Source organism: Netta rufina (assembly GCF_964035555.1).
Source record: "Netta rufina genome assembly, chromosome: 4".
In the NCBI taxonomy this organism is placed as follows: domain Eukaryota; kingdom Metazoa; phylum Chordata; class Aves; order Anseriformes; family Anatidae; genus Netta; species Netta rufina.
In genome coordinates, this window is record NC_140127.1 from 18,378,065 (window position 1) to 18,400,272 (window position 22,208).

General features: G+C 41.5%; 1 protein-coding gene across 2 annotated transcripts in view; it reads right to left on the bottom strand.

The window, feature by feature from the left end:
- The window catches only part of MTUS1 (microtubule associated scaffold protein 1), a 121,089-nt gene that overhangs the window by 83,564 nt on the left and 15,317 nt on the right, over positions 1-22,208 (bottom strand). For both annotated transcript variants that reach the window (XM_084286260.1, XM_084286259.1), the window contains exons 2-3: positions 1,954-4,183; positions 124-313 (exon numbers count right to left, since the gene is read on the bottom strand). In XM_084286260.1, the coding sequence (XP_084142386.1) occupies positions 124-313; positions 1,954-4,008 (2,245 nt within the window). In that variant the 5' untranslated portion in view covers positions 4,009-4,183. The remainder of the gene's footprint in view (positions 1-123; positions 314-1,953; positions 4,184-22,208) is intronic.

Here is a 22,208-nt window from a genome sequence, read left to right on the forward strand (position 1 = left end):
AATCACATTTAACACCAAAAAAGCAGATCCATTCCAACACAAAAACAAAACAAAGATTGCATGTAATGTCTTAACTTTAAGAAACTGTCAGAGTGGTAGCATTCCAGTCAAAAATTGTCTTACCAGAGCTTGATGATAGAACAGTTCCTTTCTGAGAAGGTGCTTTAACTGTGCAGGTATTTTTGTTTTCACTTCCTCTCTTCAACACGGAGGGCACCATTTTAACCTTGGATGCTGATACAGCTCGTGGCATGACTGGGACTTTCTTTGGTGTATTTTTCCCTTCTGCTGTCCCATCTTTCACAGAAGACATCTGTTTTAAAACAAACAAACCAAAAAGAACAAAACAAAACAAAAAAAACCAACAAAACAACAACAAAAAAAAACACAAAACATGACCACTATGAGAAGCTGTTTCCCTTTCTAACATCTGTAATGAAAAACTGACCCCACAGGTAAGGGGCGTGCTTAGCTGTTTGCTGCTACACGGTCCACCAAAGAAGCAGTCAACAACATCACCTATACTTCAGAACTTCATCGACTCTCTTAAATGGCTTCCAGTGACACAAAACTACAAGTTTGAAGATAGTCACTGATAATGACCAACATGTTAAAGCTGTTACAGAGGCTATTTAACGTCACTTTCTTCCTTCCTTGCCCCTCCAAGCTTTAATTGAGCCATTTGACTGTATGACTGTACCTAATCTCAAGACGAACTCTTTACCAAGTATCTGCACAAGTTAATGCACTAAAATGTTAGTTGTCACGTACAACCCAAAACTTCCCAGCCACTGTCACAGGTTTCCTGGCCTAGATCTTAAGTCTGGGCAGAGGAACATGTAAACCCTTTCACATTCAGGTGCCAAAAACTATCAATTCAGGACAAGTTTAAAACAACTGGTTTATAGGTTGTTTTCTCCTACCTCTACCTTTTATACAGAATTCTTATATACCATTAACTGTACTACATTACATTGAGTACAGAGATTTTTGCCAACCCAACCCCAAAGCTCTTCCTTTCTTTCCTACAATTCCTTTTATTTGAAACCTCTTTCCAAGGTATTTGAAAGCAGCACATTGCTCCTGACAGGTAGCTGACTTGCCTGAAAATGTTTCCCAACCCGTCGTGCATACATACCTTCCGGCCAGGAAGTTCGCACCTTCCAGTTGGCCAACTGCCCAAAAAAAGGCATCCACCTTCTGCATGAAGAGTGGATCCAGGCTACTCCAACTATTCTAATGAGTCCCATTATTACTCAAATAAACGAACTCCCGAATTATTCAAATCAGACAGTGAAATTAAGAAGTTAAAAATGCTTCACCAAATTGTTGGTCGTGGGGTTTTGTGTTACATGATGTTGTTAATATATACAGACATTTCTATGCGTAAATTTTAGAAGTATGTTTTAGAATTAAAATATGCTTTGAAAGAAAAAATATTACTGCAAACAGTAATTTATCTCTAAGATCTACCTAAAATTACAGTACCACTAGAATTATCTTGATAAAAGTTATATTAGAAGTTATATTTGTAGAAATCTTAACAAGTAACACTATGTGATTTTACTAGCTAGACTGTAATTTAGATGTGTGCTTTTACTAGAAATCTTACTGACAGCATTGCATTACTGAGACTTCATGTAAAGCTTTTTATACTATGGAAGAAGACGAAGGCTACAGACACTAAAAAGCACTTAAAGTAAGCCACTTAATAGTCAAGAGCTTACTGTTTAGATAGAAGTTCAGCAGTTTGTAAAAATTTGTATTTCTTCTCTCCTTTTAGCAGGAAGGTATTTCAGCCCAGAAATCAATGTTACAACTGCTGTTGCAGAACACAAAACCCATCCCTCAGTTCCCATTCAGCACTGTGCAATGCAGACCTCCCCTTCTTTTTTTTTTTTTTCCCCAAACGTACAAAACATATCATCAAATAATTGAATTTTAAAAGCTTACCACAGGAACAGAGCACAGGTCAAATGTTTCATTTGCCACATCTTTCAACAACGGTGCTTCTGGAAGAATTCCCATGTTGTCGTTTTGCTCCTTTTCACCTCCCGTCGGGTGGATGTTTTCAGCAGAGGGCTGCATTAACAAGTTTGAACTTTCCATTTTATCGCTCCGCATCTCCTTGGAGCCCTCTATGCATGTTGGAAGCGCGGCAGAGAGCGAGGAGCATGCTGAAGCGGTAGCGCCTGCCTTGCCAATGTCTTCCGGGTTCTGCTTCAACACAGGTGTCTTTGAAGCCCTGTGGGAAGCGTTTCGGGGATGTGTTGTGGCGTGTACGACTTGGCTAGCAAAGAGGTGTTTGTTAAGATGTAGCTTATGGGGCTTATTCACAGGCAATTCCACTTTAGTATCTTTAGCTAGATCTATTTTCCTTTTCAGGACTTTTACAGAAGGGGACAATTGCCTTGGGGAAGCAGCTAGTGAGGATGAGGAGGTGGCTGACAGCTGGGGGGCCTGAGGAGACCTTTTTAAGGGTGCAGCCTCTCTTGGCTGCAGCACAGGCCTAGACATAACCTTTGGCTTGACATTCTTGAAATTAGGTTTGGGAAAACTAACAATCTCAGACTTCCTCGCTTTGGTTATTGTTGATGCAACAGGAGACCTGCCCGATGTTTTTCCCGTAATTTGACCTGAATTAGCTTTAAGCAAAGGACTTCTGTTTTGTACTCCTATGAACACCTCATTTGGTTGCAGTTTAGTAGACTTGTCTCCATGTTCTGCCACAGCTGGAACAGAAAAAGTTGTATTTTTTGATTTCTCCTTAGGAGTTGAAGTAAATAGAGCAGAATCTCTTTCATCAGCCAAAGGACTGAAGACCACAAAAGTTGCTTCACATTTCAGCTCAGGCAAAGCAGCCCTCTTTAGTTTTGGTACGCTGCAAGGCGTTGTTTCAGACACAAAAGGGGTGTTGTGCATATCTTGAAAAGCAGCATTTCCAGAGATGCTTTGTTCTTTGGTTAAGGGTTCACTGTTTTTCTTTGATGCTTGTTCTCCATCACCGTTATCTACTGGTAAAAGGTGCTCCTTATTTACAGGACCATCCTTGCATGTTTCAGCAGTGGAATTCCCAATTTCATCACAGCCAGCAGTATTCTGCGAGGATTTTGCTTGCTGATCTTCATATGTATTAACACATGGATCTTGCATGCAAGCATCTATACATCCAGCAGCTAGTTTTCCAGATGGTGCTTCTGCTTCCTGTGGTGCTTTATCAACGTTGTTAGTGTTTTCTAAATAGTGTTCAACAACTGCAGAGGCAGGACAAGGTACTTCAAGTTCAGAATAGACATCTGGGCTTCCTGAAGCCACTATTGTAAAGGAGAAATTCGGGATTTTTTCTGAGCTGATTGCACCAAGTTTCGCTCTTGTAAATACTTCATCAGTAGAGTGTTCACTCAGATGCACATCATCATTTTGATCAGTTTCCACAGTTCCACCTATAACGCTAGTAACATCCAATGTGCTCAGGTGGCAGCGTACCCTGTCTTTTATCATGGACTGCACGTTCTGCTCTGAAGCAGGAAGAGGTAATGCACAGTTTGAGTCGGACTGACTATAAGGCACCCATTGTTCAAGACTCTGATCTTGCATTTCTGCCACAGCCACATTATCTTTCAGGAAACTTGCCATTTCTTTCAAGTCACAGTTCAAAGGATACACACAGGTCTGCCCGGTCACAGAAGACTTGCATGCAGCATCTGTATCTCTCAAGAGACCTCCCGTGCAGTTATATTTACCAGGCATCATCTGTAGATGATGTGTGTCAATATGCTGCTGTTTTAAAATAATACTTCCAAAGTCACTCTTATCTTCAAGAACAGTATCATCTTCATGCTTAGTCGCTATATTTTGGTCAGTTGAATTACCATGCAATTTGGTGGCACAATTGTTTGAGGAAGGTGTAGCTTTGTCACATGCATAATTATTTCCATTTTCATCCCTTATAAGTAAGGAAGACTTCAAGCCATTCTTTGCTTTGTCATCTGACTTTTCAATATTCATTTTGAAGGATAGATTTTAAACTATTTTCATTTTATGCTTATTTAAGATCCCAGAGAATGCAGACTCTACTGAATATCGCAGAAAAAAAAAGCTTTTCCCTGGATCATGTCAACTATCCTAAAAGATATTTAAAAAGCAGTTCAGTTTTCATACTTTCCAAGAGGATTCAAGAGTTCTAGAATTAAAAAGAAATAAAAAACTATTAGACAAACCAGAACTTTAAAGACATTATACATTCTTATTACTTGTGACTTGATTCAAGTGCAGGCATTTTGACCAACTTCCTTTAGGAAGTTAGGCTTTTGCAATGACGATAACCATAAAAGTTTCATTTTTCCAGCCATTTCTCCTCCCGTGGGTGTAAAGCAACTTTTGAACTCTTTGGTCCTCTGCAGTCAAGTGTGATTTTAGGGCTGCTTTCCTAGATTCTCAGCTTCTATACAAGCAAAGGAACAACAAGAAAGGTTTAGCTGTCCAGATACCATCTTCCTGCTGAGACACCAGATGTTCAAATGCCTGCTCATTTTTCCTTCTTCCAACAGCAAGTACGTAACAACAGGGCACGATTCCTCATAAAGCATGTAGTGTTTGGAAGCCAAAAGCTTACATAGGCTCAAAATAAGATTCTAGAGAGAAAAATCTGCCCAAACTGAGCACCAGACTGACTGAAGAACCTCTCGGTCACAAGTTGCAAGCAGCTTGGAGAACTCCAGGGAAGAATTGCTGTGCACTTAGCCTGTTCTTACACTCAGCATTTAGCACTGGTTACTGCTGGGGGCAGGACAGAGTTTGGCAAATCTTCAGTCTGACCAAGCATGGTCACATATACATGTGTTCTTATGTACAAATTTGCATGAAGATAGAAAATTAAGAGGGATCTAAACTGTAATAATGACAAAACGCTGCTGTGTAAGCATATGTTTAGAGCAGATACCAGAGAAGCAACATAGCAGCAACACTAAGAATCCTGGTGAAGAGAGAGCTTCAGGGCTCATCCCTCGATGAGATGGTAGTGAGCAATAACAAGCCCAGTGTTTTTCTACTGTGTTGAAGGCCTTTCTCCCTGCATTTTGAGGAAGCATGCACAGCAGAAGCAACTCAAGGTCTTTATGGAGTTTTCCAAAGATACCCGAGCTGAACTGAAGAGCAGACAAGGAGATTCCTAGTTAGCTCTAGGGTTACACCCCAACACTACTGGAGTAGCCAACAAGTAGATGCACAGAGGACTTTCAGAGTCCCTGGAAAGCAATTTCCTATGTAGCAACAGCCTTCACCTTCAATAAAGAAGACACAAGACTAGCAAAGTGGAGGAAAAATCCCAAGGATGGCTCCTCTACAGTAGAGAAGAGCTGCATATCATCACCTAAAACCTTACAGAAAGGGAAAGAGATCTCTAGGGGAGAGCAGGGGGAAGGCTGATGTGGCAAAAAGAAAACAAGATTAAAGAAAAGCCCTTGCACCTATAAGGACAAGCGCCTAAAAAGCACTGAGACTACATGTACCTACCTACCAAAACCACAAGGCCAAGAAAGGAGACAGATTTGAGAGACGAAATACAAAGCGCCCAAAGCAGTCCAATGAGCTCTGTAACATGAGTCCATATGAGAAGTCCCTAGTACCAGAAATGAGACCAGAGCACAGCTGAAAGCTAGGCAAGACAGTGCAGATGTGGAGCAGAAATTCAGATCAGTCAGAAGTGACTCTCTCAGAGTAACAGTGTCTAATCGTGAGGGACAGTTCACTGGATCCACAAGGGAACCAGGACGAAGACTCATTCATTGACAAAGGTCGTACGGCAGCTTTTCCCAGCTGAAAAACAAGGCAATTAGGCAGGTGTTGAACATCTCCACACATCTGGAGTTCATTTTGCAGGGCCCACAAAGTCTTGAGTATAAAAGCAGCACTCTAGGTAAGCCTGTTCTAGATCTGCAGGAGGTTGTGTGCTCGCAGCAGACCAAACACAGCTGCGTCTAGCCCACCACCTTTTCTTTACATGGAACTTTTTACCTTCAGTCTGAGACAGATACTTAAAGACCGTAGAAGGGGGAAAACAAGCCACCAAAATAAGACAGCAGCCCTCTCTCTGCTTCCCTCCAACCCGATTTCCAAAACAAAAGGCACTGAAGATGAAATGCTGGACTAGACAGCTCCTGCGTAAACTCTCCCAGTTCCTTATGGCTAGTCTAGATCCTTTGCATACCCAGTATTATTCAGTCCCCACAGACACATGAACAATTGTAGCACCCTTATTTTAATCCTCCATTATGAAACGTAAAACAGGTTCAAGAGTTCGTCCGCAAAAGTCGTCCCTGGAGGCAGGACAAGAACCTCTCCTGAATATTTTTCCATTGATTTAAGTCAATCACAGAATCAACTTCTGAAAAACGCTTGCAAGCTTTGCTTTCACCGTTGTTTTGACACACAAACTAGTTTCTACTTGTGTGGAGACAAACCCATAACACACAATGCAGCTTGCTCACCTCGTCATACAACAAGAAGTTGAAATTCCATTTTGCTTTTGCATTAGCTCAGGTGCAAAGAGCATTCTCACCTCTCTCAAAAGCTTCTATACTACAGAAAATGGGGAACTCCACTATGCCAACTAGCAAGACTCAGGTCTCAAGAATTTAAAGAATGACATCTTAGCTTACCTTATGGATTGCTAAGACACCAACATTTGAAACACAAGAGATGCAGCTAAGTAAACCTTGGTATAATCAATGCTTAAGAAGTTCCAAGAAAAATAAAAGCAGCTTTGAGACCAAATAGAAAAATCAATAAGTGAGTTTAAGTTGCATATACAAATGTGTACATGCACGGATAGTTCTGTTTGCTCAGTCCACCATTAACTACAACATATACAAATATATACTTCTGATTTAACTATTTCAAAGCTGATTCTCACTTCAGCAATCCATTAAATCAGCTTCAAATACTGCTTCGTATCCACATTTAGAGTCTAAAAGTGTCTTTCACAGGAAGTGAGACATTTATAAGGCTTAACTAGAGCATATAACAATTTGTAACATAAATTAACATTACTCCTCAAAAACTCAAAAACATTCTGTAGCTCTGCAGGCAGGGTTCATATGTTCAAAACATACATTCATCAGGCTTACAAGCTTCCTGGAGGCAAGAAGTTCTTTACATTTATTTACATCTGCTACACTAGGGCAAATGACGTTATGCACAGCCACTACTTCCTTTATGAGTGGTCAGTAGCAGATAGGCAGACAAAATATTTGCCCTTCCCACGAATATTCTTTCCGAAGAATACATTGGTCCTGACAAACTAATGGACTTAGGGAACTCTCTGAACTAAATACTACTACTAAACTCATTTTGAGTTTATTTATCAGGCCTCTAGTTATTTCCCTTCCTCAACATACATGGAAAAGCTTGTGGGAATAAAAGCATTGCTTTGGAAAACAAGGGAAGGGAGCTTGGCAAGCAAATTCTAAAAAGACAAGAGACCAGCTGCCAGTGGCCCCAGATTCAGGAGAAATACACTACAACATGCAGAACAGGGTTCAGAGCAAGATTTTGCAGCTTCTACTAATCTACAAGGCTAGGGCAGTTTGCATGTGCACTGTAAAAGTAACGGGGGACAGACAGTGACTGGTTCAGTGCTGGGTAAATCAGAGCCAAAACCATAGCAATTAGTATAAATAAGTCAAGCTGCAAGTTTCCAAATTACTACAAGAACGCAAGTCAGCTTGCAGTACTCTCACAAGGCAATTAGGCTTTTCCTGGTGCTCCATCTGGAGCTGGGTGCTTTCAGCCACGTAGTCCTAGCACTCATGCCAACCCAGCAGCTATGTTGGCATGTTCTGTACCACAGCGGGTGGGGGGGGGGAAGATCTGAAAGTCAAGGGTGTGCTCCTACGAGCAGGAAGGCAGGCGAGAAGTGTTCCCTGTGTAACCTGAGTTATTTCCCATCCTGATGAGCCTTGGTCTGTGCTAGAAAAGAGAATGTTAAGCTTCTGGAACAACTTTACCCAAACATTTATAACATTACAAGTACAACATGCTCCTAGAAATGAATTACAAGAAGTGCTCATCTGGTACTATCACCACGTGCCTAAGAACACACAATACCATCAGTGTTGGCACTATAGCTAAGCAACTTCTTTATGCTTTAGTCAAAGTCATCTGAAAAATCAAAATCAATGTGAGACACTTGCCATGGTAAGCAGAAATAATGCATAAGTTCTGTTAGGCTCCTGTCTCTATTTCCAAGTTCAGGCTGTTGTTTGTAAGCAAGAAGAATCAGCCATTCCAATGGATTTAGACAGCATCTTGGTAAGAGAATTTTGCATCCTTTAAAATAAAAATCAGAAGTTGGGGATTATTAAAGCATGTTCTGGGAGAACTCTGCATTCAAAAGTGGAAGATTGGTCCAGTGACTTTTCTTAAAAGTAAAATAAATGCCTCTCTTACTTAGTTACCTAAAGCCATTTAAAAAAAAAAAAGTCTAAAACTGGGATCTAGCATTGGGGTATTTGGAAGTACAACTGCCTGACGAGCAAGTTCTGCACATTCATGCCTTTCCCTGGTGTTTAACAGCACCAGGCCAGGTGAAACTCGCGGAAGTAAGAGATAAGCACACACAAGCTGGTGACAAACCCTAGCTATAAAGGCAGCACGAGTAAGCAAATGTATTTTATTATTTGAGATTAAGCGCATGATCAAACAAAACCAAAGCCACCTATTTGAACATGCAGGTCAGAATCCCAGCAAACCTCTCACTTGGATATTCTGGGACTTTCCATTGCTGGGACTTAATCAGGCACTCATTCTTAGCTTCGTTAAGACAGTATTCATTGCTACAAGCAGCACAGGGATTTCAAACTGCGGTGCAGTACATGACTGCAATACACTGTCAATTAGCTAGCACTGCTTAGCAAATACTACTAGGAACAAGAACTGTGCCTGGTTTTCCATGAGATCCGTATTCAGCCTGTCACTTTTGAAACTTGTAAAAATGACATTAAGTTATTACATCCCAGTTAAATTACAGTGAAAAACTTTTCAATATGATTTTTTGGGTTTTTAATGTGTTTCCCCTCCAAGCCCCTCCAGCTTTATCAAAATTGGCATTTTTATCAGCAGCAACCTAAGTTCCTGTACAAGTAAGGATTGACTTTCAGGTTGAAATGAAAGCAGGGAGCTAAAACTCAAACAAGACAATAGCTCGTTTATTACACTTCCTGGGAAGGTCAAGGTTCAAGTCCTCCTTTTTGAGAGATCTGATTGAGCAGCAGAGCACAAACAGGACTGGGACCAGCCAAGCCTGATGCTCACCAACCCTGATCCAGCATTTGAGTTCTTGGACTGAATAGTAGTTACAAATATTGCTCACCTTGTCTGTTGCCTGGATTTCAGCTAAACTGATCTTTCCTCCATCGCTGCCATTGCAGAGGTGCATTTACCCAGAAGCAGGCACACAGGGCACCAGAATACCTATTGCACCTTGGATTCTCACTACAACCTGGGGAGCGGGGAGGGAAGATGCAGCTGCTGGCCCAAACAAAAGAATCACCTCCAAGTATTAAGTCTACAAACCTGTGATTAAGTAGAGACTGTCTGCTGCTGTCTCCTCTTGACTGAGGAATACAAGGCCTTCACAAAGCAGCAAACACCAAAATGGCAGAAGCACTCTGCGAGAGCCAGAACACCACGCTACAAAGGTGGTGGCTCAAATGCCAGTCATAACTCTGGGGAAAAGAAAACAGTTCTTGTTTCCTACCAGTGAGCCACAACTTAGTCATGCGTGGCAAGTCAGAGCAGAGATGGCTTTAACCATTACCACTGAAATAACTCTTGCATTAGATATTTGCCTTCGCACTCAATATTTAATGCCAACAAATATAGCACAACGTGCCAGGCAGCATACACTGAAACTACCTCAGGTTATATGTGGACTTGAAATTTTTCATATTCCTGAACTGTTTTATGAAGCATCTGTGCCCCTGGGTCTAGTGTGAGTATTACACGACATTTAACGGACATTATTGGTATTGTGGCAAGTAAAAAATTGTGTCCTTAGAATAAGGTAGTTGAGGCCACAGGGAGACTCAGCTGCTCCCATGCACGTGTCCTTTCAGATCTTCACCTAAACCAAGAGACAGTTCAGCAACCGGCTATATTTAACACCGACATACAATATGAACTAGTTTACTGAGCATTTGGAATACCTCCAACATAATCTGTAGTGAAGTAAGATACAGTAAGTCCAGCAGTATTATTTAGCTCTAGTGGATTATTCTGTGCAACAAATCTGTAACCCAATTAAGTACCTGAAAAAAGCAGGTCAACACATCCTCTAATGACCAAAAAAGTAGCATCCTTGTCACGATATCCTTTTGCAGTACAGATTATTAGTCAAGATGCTTAGGATTTCTCAAGTTAACCAGGTCAGAAGTTTAATCAGCTCACAGTTTTTGCAGACTCAAAGATGCCTACTACGCAGAAGTTGTCATTCAGTCAAGGAAGGCTACAGCCAGCCAGGAAAGAGTTTCCACTTCCCTTATAAGAAATCCTATCACTGAATTAGGACTGTGCAGCAACAGCGTCACAGCAGAACTGAATTCTGAAGATTTTATTTACCAAATTAAAGAGCAAGTGTTCCTATGCATTTTTTCATACTCAAGGCTACTGATTACATACATGGGAACAAAATCTGCTAACACTTCAACAAATCAGTTAACAGAAATAATATTTTGTTAGCCAAATAGGAAACAGCTCCAACCCAATGACTGGAAGTCCTAAAGGTGCAGCAGCTGTTGAGGATTTTCAGCAAGTATTGCTGAATACTCTCTTAAACCATATACATGTAAATCCTAACAACATCACTGATATTTCACCTGCAGTGCTGCATAACTGACATCTGGACTAACTGAGCGACTCACAACCATTGTTCCAAATGTTGTAGTCTCAAGAGGGAGGAAAAAAAACTATCATATTGTTTTTATATCCAAAAAATGTTATGTTTCCTACAAAGGAAACTGTTTCCCACAGTGAGATCAGTTCTGCTGCTTGAGTTTGTTTTTATATTTTACTCCTTTTTACATTTTTTTATTTGTTTATTTTTGGTCTCAGAACACTGAATCCAACAGGGACTGGCCCTGCAGAGCAAAAACATAGCCCTCTACCTCTGTAGCAGACAAGCTACAAAAACAAAGATGCCGTGACAGTTCTGTAGAGCTGCTTTGAGAAAACAGCTTGATTTACACAACTCTTAGGCCAGGGGGGACGACAGTCAGGGCTCTCTGGAAAGCACGAACTCCCACGTGCAGCTTCACCACAGCTTCCTGCAGCCTTGTGAGAGCTCAGGTTCCACTTGGCCCTCACGGGGGCAGGACCAGAGAGAAGGGGAAGCTGGGCACAAATTGCTTGCAAGACTGCCAGGATGGGGTTATTTGTCTGACCTGCATAATCTGGGCTGGATATAGATGCGCAGCCTGCCGCCCTGCTCTCTGCAGACGCCCTCAGCTCCAGGGAATGGGCTCCACTTGAGCACAGAGCAGCAGCGCTTCTCTGGAGGGTTCTGCATCCACTGGGCAACAGTGGGACTCGATGCTACAGCCTAGAAAGTGTCCCATCAGTCCCTCAGTGACTGCTCAGGAATGCTGCAGTCTAGCAATGAATCATAATTTCTTCGTTAAAATGCAGGAGGTGCAAATCCATTACTTTAACTTTAAGCAACTTGTTTCAAGGAGAAGCGTTAAGATCAAATCCAAATGCTTTTTATAGCTTCTACAGTACAGCCAAACCTCTACACCAGCACTTTCAGATGGCTGAAACACTATTTCAACTTCAAAATACTAACCTCACAAACAATTCTCCCTGTTCGTCTACTTAGCTGACTTGGCAGCTTCCCAAAAGAGCAAAGATAAAAGCAGGTCCCACAAGAGTAAATACACAACCAGATCTCGACAAGCACCCTGGAAATACAGCTTCACGTGGCCCAGAATATTAGCTTTCATTTCATTTTAAGACTGACCAAAATCAATGCAAGGGGCAGTGACAGAAGCATTACACACCTGGTGCCACATCCATACCTGCTGTTCCCAAGAGAGCTTCAGCTCCTGCTATGGCTGTCCCTTGAGCTGAGGAGTGCAGAGGACGCTCCACATGCTGGGAAAGTACTGCTGCTGGGCTACAGAGGTAAAAAGCTGCACCCTACTTTTATTATAAAATTAGGTCATAACTCTGCAATAACTGACAGACTTTTTTTTTCTTGCAAGGACTGATCACACATTAGACATGCTATCCTCCATCAAGCGATTCACTCACACACATGGATAGGCTCTCTGAAGCCTCTAAAACTTGGTGCCATGCAAAAACTACCCAGCCTACAACACAGCTCACCTCACATTTAACCCTTTAGGCTTTGACTTCACCAGTTTTATAAGCCCGATAGAGGAAAACGTGAATTACATATGAACAAGAATAGCAGTGTGATTATTTAAGGGACACTGGTCTGTCACGGTACATTTTAAGTGATCATTCTACCACCACACATCCAGTTGCATACCAGGAACCTATAAAATACTATTTCTTGGGCTAAACTACATTTAGACAGGTAAACCTGAATTTAGAAAATAACTAGGAGAACATAAAAATAAAGGGATCTTCCATTAATACCATGAGGGGAAAAAATTAAGTCATTTTAGTGGGAAGAAATACTGCAACTTCTACAGATTCTGCCTAAGGTCAGGCAATACAAACTTTCAAGTTAAATGATTTATTTTCCTATAGTTAAAGTTTAAATCTCCCCCTGCTCAAAACTGTAGAGAGCATGTACAGGATGTACAGCTTCACTAGGTGCAAACTTCTCCAAAGCTGTGCTTTCCGGGCTGCTCCTCCAAGGACATCCTTCGCTAGGAGGGCAACAGAGACAGAACATTATTTCTGGATTTATGTTGGTCACTGACCTACATTATTTAATTCTGGGAAGTCAAATGAGGAAAAGGAACGGCAGCAAATGGCAGCTGCTGGGTCAACCAGTCGCTTGACAGGACAAAGTCATGAAACCATCATTCACCTCAGCAGTAAGTCAGAAACGCCGGCATTTCACACAGCAAGCACTGCACTACTCTGTAACGCAGGTGGAGAACTCCACAGGGAGCTAACACAAATAAATGCACTAAAGAAAATTCACACAACTTATCTTACTTCAGCACGTAGATGAGAAACTGCTTCCTGCATTTCACCTCAAAGACACAACAAAATAATTCTCATATTTAAACTTCTCATAGCTTCTGTGGGGATGAGGAATGAAGACTGCTGAAAAACAAACCACCAAAATTGCTTCGGTGGCAATACAAAAGTGAACTGAACTGTCCTGTGAACCATGACCAACTTTTTTTTTCCACAAACCCATCACAGTAAGTTTAAATTTGCAGGACAGAATTATTTGATCTGTGGGTATCAAGTTCAAAGCATGTTAAGGACATTGCAGTTTCTAGATCTCCTTCTAGAAATCCACCAATTTACAGTACACATTTACAGGATTTTATGTCCAGCTCAGCTTCCTGAAGTACTCTGGTAAATGAAATCCCCAAATGCTGGGTAATCCTAAATTGAAATGAGTTGCCTACACAGGGTGGGAAAAATAAAAATAACAGTAGAAAACCCCCAACCTACAGACACACACCTAGTGCTGAGTAATCCAAGAAAATAAAGAAATTACAAAGCTTCTCCTGGTAGGAAAGCACATGGGCCTAATTGCCGAATGCTGAGGGGAAAAAAGGTTGAGCTGAACACAACGTACAAGAAGTACTTACACAAGATTTCCATTTGCTGGTGCTCCCATTTTTATTTCTCTAATTTCAGAAAACATTCAAGCTCTCTGTCCCTCCTACACCAGGTCTTGAGACCGAACAGAAGAGAGTTTCCACCTTGCCTTTTTTTTTCCTTCAAACACACCGTCAGGTTTCTCTGTTCCATGGGCCAAATCAAACATACCAGAGGTGTTTGCACAAATCCCCGGGTTGTATACTGCTCACAAATGTCAACTGCAAGCAATTCATGCTGCATGAGGAGCTCTCTCCAGAGGAAACCGCCTCACAAGAAGCGGGGATAGAAGGGACTGGCATGTAGAATGCTGGCAGTTAATTTTCTGGAAAGTTCATCAACATCCACGACTTCGGAGTTGCACAACATGTACTATTTGGTGGTCAGACCTATCACTGTTCAGAAGACTTCTGAATAGTTGAGGGAGACCAGTCTGTCCAAATGGATACAAGATGGCGCCAGACGCCATGGCTGCCCTGGCCTGGATTTGTTGTACCCACAGAGAAGCTCCCACTCGAAACCAGGTAGGCCACGAGCAAGGGGGCCCTGGGACTGGGACAACTTTACGGAGAAGGCCAAAGCTCAGTTGGTACTGTAGGCAAAGTGCTCAAATTAGTTCTGCTTCTCTCATCTTCCATATCACAGACTGCCGGGGCACTGCATTTCTGACTGTATAGAATGGTCTTTAAATAAAACCCAAACACCTACAGTTGGTCTCTGACTTTTCTTGAAGCAAAAAGCAGAGAGATCTAAATTCTCAACTAACCACATGACAGGTAAACAGCTTCTACTGAGGTATGCACACAGGTCTAAAAATCAAGTTGTCAGCAAGTCAGACAAGTCTTCACACTGATAAATATTGTTAGACCAAGTCCTTTGACCACTTTTTCACAAATCATTAGAGAACAGCAGATGAGGAAGGCAGCAGAAAAACACACATTTTCATAACATTAAACTGTACTAAAACCTCCTGAACTATTTCACACAATCTGAGTCAGTTATTTTGCACAGAATGGACTGAACACAAGGTACAGCACTAGCCCACTGGGCTTACTTAAACAAGCCTGCATCAGTTTCCACATGCAGAACTAAAAACGAACAAACCTCGCTGTTCAGGTTTATTTATATGTCAGGTGCTTGCATGTTTGTTCATAAAACCACACACTAGAAAAATGTATTTTAAAAGCTGTTTGACAAAACAATCACAAGTCTGATCACAGCCACAGGTTTAGTGCAGTAACACACTGGAGCTTACTGTTAGGATAACTTGATGAATCAGATGCCTATCTCTGTCTTATTCTTTGATACAAAGGGTAGCTCATTTGTATTCCACAAGGAGAACACACCAGTTCTGGTAATAGAACTACAAAATCCTAGTTCTTTAAAGAACACCAACTATATGTCCTAAGCATATATATGTTGGGTTAAGCATCCAATATAAAATACACACGCAAATTAACAGTTAGATCAGTGAATAATTCAAATCCCACACCAACTACAGGAGAACTTCTATCCTGAGCAAGCAATGTAATAACAAAATCAAAGTCAGGCTGTGATATCCAAAATTAGAGCATCAGCAACCACGAGCATCAACACCTCACTGTGCAGGAGTCCACATTTGTGGAGTCCACAGCCTGGAGAGATTCACCTTGCTTGTCCCCAAAAGGTCAATGCATTCAAAATATTCACTACGGGGCAGGAAACCAAATGCCAACTTAGAGAACATTCCTGGGGTCTTGCCACCAAACCTCTCTCAAAGGGAGGCTGCCAAGTTTCATGCATCTCGTGTTACACGAGCCACAAGATGTGACAACCCTCTCATGCCATCCCACCTCTCTGCCAAGATGCACAGAGCCAGCTGGGGGCCAGCAGAGCCAGCAGGCACCGGAGGAACCACCTCAGCAGCCTGGAACAGCTGAAGAAATGCAGCTGCAGGAATAAGAGCTGCGAGCTCAGGTGCAGCAGTAACAGCTACAAGGACTGCAGCAGCAAAAGGGGAGAAAGGCTGGGGAGGACCCCAACCCAGACTCTCCTGACTGCAGGCTTTCACACCAGCCCTCCCCATGACACATACAAGCCCTGACAAGTTCACAAACACACAGCCTTAGAAACCTATGGATGCCTGAAAAGAAATATGGGGAGAAAAAAAAAATAAATCACAGATTTCAGTTTCTATCTAATCTAGTCTGCCAGTTTATACTGTCCTACTTTATTCTACCACCACTGGAAAAATCTACACTGCCATCTACAAACTAGTTCATTGACTAGTTTCTTTACTTGTGCCCTAGGAGTTGGCTCAAGCCTTACCAAAGCATTAGTCAGCACAGGAAGAAAAAGATCCTGCCTGTAAAAGGTACTTGAATAAGAGTTCTTACCCAAAGCAGAACTGCAGTGAAGACTTTTAAAATACCAACTAGGAAAAAAAAAAAAAAAAAAAAAAAAAAAGCATAAGAGGTGCATGAGAGTCACAAGATCACTTTCTGCTTAATAGCGAGCATATTCAGAAAGAAACAAGATGTCAATGCTGTCATGATTATTTAGAAAGAATATATACAGAAACATACCAGCCTCTAGCTCTTTCTCCAGACAGGAGGTGTTTGCAAACTATCAGATACTTTTGAGTGGCAGAAACAACTTCCTACACAGCACACAGCTCAGCAGCTGTACTGATGCAAACTCAAATCACCTGCTCTCACCAGCTAAAACCTCACTGGCAAAGTACAGCCAGTTTACAGCTGAAAGTCAGGAAGCCCAGGCTGCAGGACAGAGGAGGGCACATTCGCTTTTCAGGCACCTGGATGCAGTATCACAACTTGATCTGAGGTTTGGAAAGGCACAAGATATGCACAGATCATGAAATTGCATTTGTTCCCCTAGCTCAAAGCCCATTGCTGGGCACCAGCCAGCACTGTGTGATCGCTTCAGATCCCATGCTTATTTAGACCATGATAAAGGTCTAAATGGGAAAGGGAGCTTGCAGTCCTAAGCACCCACTGGCCCCATGAAGCTGCACTCCTTCCCTCCATTTGCTGAGGAAAAGACAATTTGGGAGACTAATGGAAAGCAGCACATTAGTTACCTGTGATAATGGCTTAGTCAGCTGTGATAATGGTTTCTCCTTTTCAGTTTAAAAAATATGCCTGCTCAGACACAGAGGGGTGTAGAGCAGAGTTCACAGCAGTTTCACTGTCCCCAGTTGGTTAAATGTTTAAACAGATCCAACTTACACTCCTCCAGACCTGCTGGTTGGAGATGTCCGCCCACAGGGCTACAGCTTAACCCTTGCTGGTGCTGCTGGACACCTGATTCCGGTCGCAGTTTCCCCTGTTTTAGACACTAATCCTCACGCTTCTCACCTCTTAGTGCAAAGATGAAAATATTTTATATATTAAAAAAAAAAAATAGTAACCAAAATGTTAAGTATTGTTACTAGTCCTACTCCACATCAGCAGGAAGCCAGAGGTAAAGATGTGAGGGGCAGAAATACAGGCATGAAACTAGAAATCTATAATTATTTTAGAATTAGAATTGTGGACACTGGAAATAACATTTTAAAAAGAAAATAGTAGACAACCCAAGAAATTGTGAATTTAAAATATTTGTTGCATTACAACCCTGCAAAAGCTGCCTCTAGAATAGAAATAGAATAGATAAAAATAGCAGGAATTTCTGTGAACAGAGACCTATATCCAGACCCAACTCCCACATCCAGTCCTTCTACCTGCGTATCGGTTTCAGGAAGAAATGTTAAAAAAAAGAAAAAAAAAAAAAACACACAACTAAAACTAAAATAAAACAAACAACAACAAAACATGCACAACACAGCAGAGCTAGAAGTACACGCAAAGCCATGGCTACCTGTTTGTTTGACCCAAATCACCTGAATCACCAGGGGACGACAGTACCAAGACAGCCCACTGGCATCCGAATTGAGGCTTTTTAAGCAGTCCACAGCTTGCCTGTGCCTGATACTGGTTCTGTTCCCAAGTGCTGGGTACTCGTTTGTAGGTTAGTTAGTCAAACCTAGAGTCCAGCTCCATTAAAACAGTATTTATTACAGTTTGATAATACATTCAAATCAGTAACTTGGTTAGCTGAATATGTAAATACCTTTTGGAACACTTCATTTCCTATTCTTGCCCCCTTCTAGGTATAGGTCCCCCCTCCTACAGAGAAGCCGACTAGATTTCCTTTACCACCTTTCAAGGTTTATAAATAGAAGGAAAGATCAATCAAATCAAAACACTGATATCTCCCATTTCAGGACCTTAATTTAGCTAAAGATAGCAACAGACGGGGAAAAAATGCTTTAACGCGACAAAGATCACAGATCAAAGATCACCGCAGATACTGAGAATGCAAAAAAAAAAAAAAAAAAAAAAGTCCCTAAGTGGAGCCCTATTATCTCAGGCTCTCCATTTTATGAACTGCAACTTGATGGTTCTTCCCAAACTTCCACAGAAAATGGCACATTTTACTAGTTTTGCCAACACATCAGCCCCAGCCTTCCAGGAAATAATGTGTCAGCAACATATGGAAACCACTTGCAGGGTTTTTTTTGGCATTTCTCTCTTAGCCTGGCATGTTTTTAGCATTAATTGTGGAAGCCACTAATACTTCTGTTTTAGCTCTTAAATTTAAAACACCGGGGGAACATTAAAACCAATGACAGTATGTGGTTGTCATTTGGTGTAACTTACCAAACCTCCCTCACAAGGATTATCAGCTCCTAAATAATTCTTGTACTTTCTGAAGTCGTATGCCCAAATCTAGTCCAGAGCGAACATTTTAGTTACAAGTCATCTTATTATCCACTGTGTAGTAAACAATAAAGAGTAAGAGCCATATACAAGTGTATGCTCCTGCATTTAACAAACAAGCAACTTCTTATAAGCCACCCAAATAAATTTGGGAAGTTATTGAGAATACAGTAGCATCTCATACAAAGGCACGGGGGTAGAAAAGAATCAGCACAAACTTCTCACCAAAGTCAAGGCCCAAACGTTTTAAAAAGAGATGAGTTGAGGCTGAGATTAGTCACCACAAGCTCTCCTCAGTGCCATACGCCAGGATACAAGTAAACAGCAAGACCAAGGGGGGAAAAAATTAAAATCAAACATAATAAAACACAGAAACTGGACTATATCGAGCTCTCTCATGAGATGTCAGCTTTCAAAGCTCAGTTCAGTCATGCAGCAATAATAGGCTCCAGCTAAAGAATTTCCCTTGGATTCTGCCAGCAGCGCATCAAAGCTCACCATGTGCTAGCCATTCGTCGTATGAGTAGATCTGATGAGGACTTCACAGGTGGCATTTGCAAAGACGTATTCTCTGTAATGGTTCAGATCGTATTTATGCCTAGGGATGAGAGCTCTGTCCAGCGAAGTAAGCAGTCAGTTTGCCTGGCCATGCCTGGAGCAAAAGGAAGCTGGCCTTGCCGAACTTCCCTTTCTGTTACTTGGTGAGTTCTGGAGAGCCTGGGCAGCCACTGCCAGGTCAAAAAACCTACCTGTATGATTGTAACATCGTGTTATTTCAATTTAAAATAATTTAAGTCAAAAATAATTTAACTTTAAACCATCGTGTTATTTCAATTTAAAATAGTTTAAGTCAAAAATAATTTAACTTTAAACCAGCACCAGGGTGAGGAAACATGTGCTCCAAGTCTCCAGGAGAAAGGCACACAGGTGTTTCCCTGTATTGTCCTTTCACCATGCACCACGAGTCACGGCAAACACCTACCCTGGGAGACAATTTTACATTAAATAGCCTGCAGAGCAGCTTGGACAAATGTAGTTTTAGCCTACTTGAAGATAGCCCAAGGAAAGAACAGTCATTTGGAAAAGCCATGTCACAACATGTCAAGCAATTACTCATTTTTCCCCTAGAGAAATAACAGCTCTCCCTCACCTGTTTCAAGCGACACAAACTGCAGCCTCTTCTTGTCTGCTACAGGCACTGAAAGAAGCAGATGATACTTCCAAAAAGCCAAGCTGGAAACTTCCCTCCAATCCATTTAACCACATCATACCTTTACCCTAGAAGTCCATAATTTGCTTTTACACCTCCTTACTGTAGCTTTTCCAGTTAATTCAGCATCACAGGAAAAGAAGAAAAAAGCTAAGTACACTAGCTATGTAAAATGTTGGGTTTTTATGTAAAATAAGATAGTTTCAGCCTCTGAAATATTTCTTTCCTCGGGGTATAAAAGAATTGCAATAAGCAAACAAATAGAGTTTACAAAAGTCAATTTAAATGTGAAATTATGACAGCTGTATTAAAAAAAAGCCTCTACTGTAACATATTCATCATTCAAATTAAGGCATCCAAGTAGCATGAGCTGCCAACATTTTAAACAGACAAGCCACTGGCTTTGGGCACACCGAGTTGACGAGTTAAGCATTTCAGAAGAATTTCTCTTTGTGAACAAGAAGCGGGGTTTTCTCCGTGTATATTTAAATCGTTCAATTCCATGACTAGGTTTGCAAGGCATAGGAAATGAAAACTATTTGAAGTCTCATACGAGGTCACAAAATTAAAGAAAACAAAAAAACAGCCTCTAATACTTCTGAAATTTTCAGTTTTCTACTCATTTAACTAGAATAATAGTAATAAGTTGCTTAACAGCTCATACACAAACAAGATAATAAATATGCCGGGTAATTAACAATTTCAATATGTCAATATGATTTTTTTTTTGGTTTTTTTTTTGCTTTTAAAGCTCAATTTCCTAAATTCAACCCCAATTCCATTCAGAAGTCAATACTGCATCCAAATCTAGATGGAAGTTGGGTTTGGTAAGAACTGAACTTACATATGTGACTGAGATGACACAGACAGGAATTGTTACAAGTAACTTCCTGAAATACAAAGAAAAGAACCTAAGATATACAAAATGTAATATGTGTACTCTTGGTGATATGTAAGTATTACAGTAAGTGACGCAATGATCATAGGATGGTTTGGGTTGGAAGGGACCTTAAAGCCCACCCAGTTCCAACCCCCTGCCATGGGCAAGGACACCTCCCACCAGAACAGGCTGCCCAAAGCCCCATCCAGCCTGGCCCTCAGAACTGTCACGGATGGGGCATCCGTAGTGGACCATCCTTAAAAGATCATCATCCTTAAAAGATCATCATCCTTAAAAGATCATCGTTCAACTCGTTCCCCTACAGAAAAATACATGAAGATCCTTACACTATCACCACAGCATTTAGCAGATACTGACTGAATGAAATGCCTACTCTCAGAGCAGCAAATAAGCAGTCTTTAGGCTAACCCATGCTCCTAGATAACAATCTCTACCTATGAGCTCTATAGCATTAAAATGCTTTCAGGTGTCAAAGTGATTTGGCAAATCCAAGCCTTTTCCTGTTTTTGGAAGAATCCTGCAAAAGTTAGCTGGACAGCAACATGCTTCAGACTCCATCTGACAGAGCACACAGTAGCTCCACTACGTTACTGGTGGAAGAAAAGAATACTGGAAAAGCCAAGAAAACAACACAGAAATCAGAATGAACTAGAGCAATAAACCGCTGAGTAGGACATCCAGTTGGGAAAAGACCCCATGAGCACCACAGGCACTCTCCATTCAGTTTTCCAGGGTGGTAAATCCTGCAGTTGCTCAGCTGGCATAGATGACAGAGCAGGATACTAGGATAAGTGTAACCCTAAAACAACCATGTGCTACCACCAACCCCAAAATAACCACTTGAAGCTTGCACCTCCAGGCCATTCCTCCCTTGCTACAGTGAGCTGGCCATCTCCTCACCATTACCTGACCCTCCTGGATCACTGCTCAAAGACATCATTACCACTTGGTCATGACATTAAGGGTCTCTTTGAAAAGACGGGGCATTCAGATGGAGCTGCTCTTTGAGGTATGTACCCTCTCAGCCCTGAGCTGTGTGCAGATGTTTCTCCTTTATCAGCCTCCCTTCACTAACAAGAATGGCCCTCATGAGGATTAAAGCACTTTCACTCTACTTAGCTATAGTTCAAACACCTTCAGGCAGAAGAGGCATCACTGACCACTACATTCCCTCAAGTTTTCTTATTTCTTGGCCAAAAGACAGATTATCACTTTATTATGTACTTGTGGAGCACTCAGAAGTAAACTCTGGATTCTTTCTCTAGCCTGATCGGGCCTTCTCCTCTGAACCACCATCTAGTGACGTGAAGGAAGAAGCTGGTCACTCAGAAGCACATCTGCCTTCCCCTCATGGGATAGCAAGTGAAACAGCTATTTAAGTAGATTTTTATTTATGTGTTACTTCTGTGCTTGCCATTTGCAGTACTTCTCTTTTCTTTGGGATATGCAAACATGAGGTCAAGCACTTACCTGTAGTGGTAGCCCAGAGTACTTCGTTTCTGTGCTCGAAACACAAAATACCCCACAA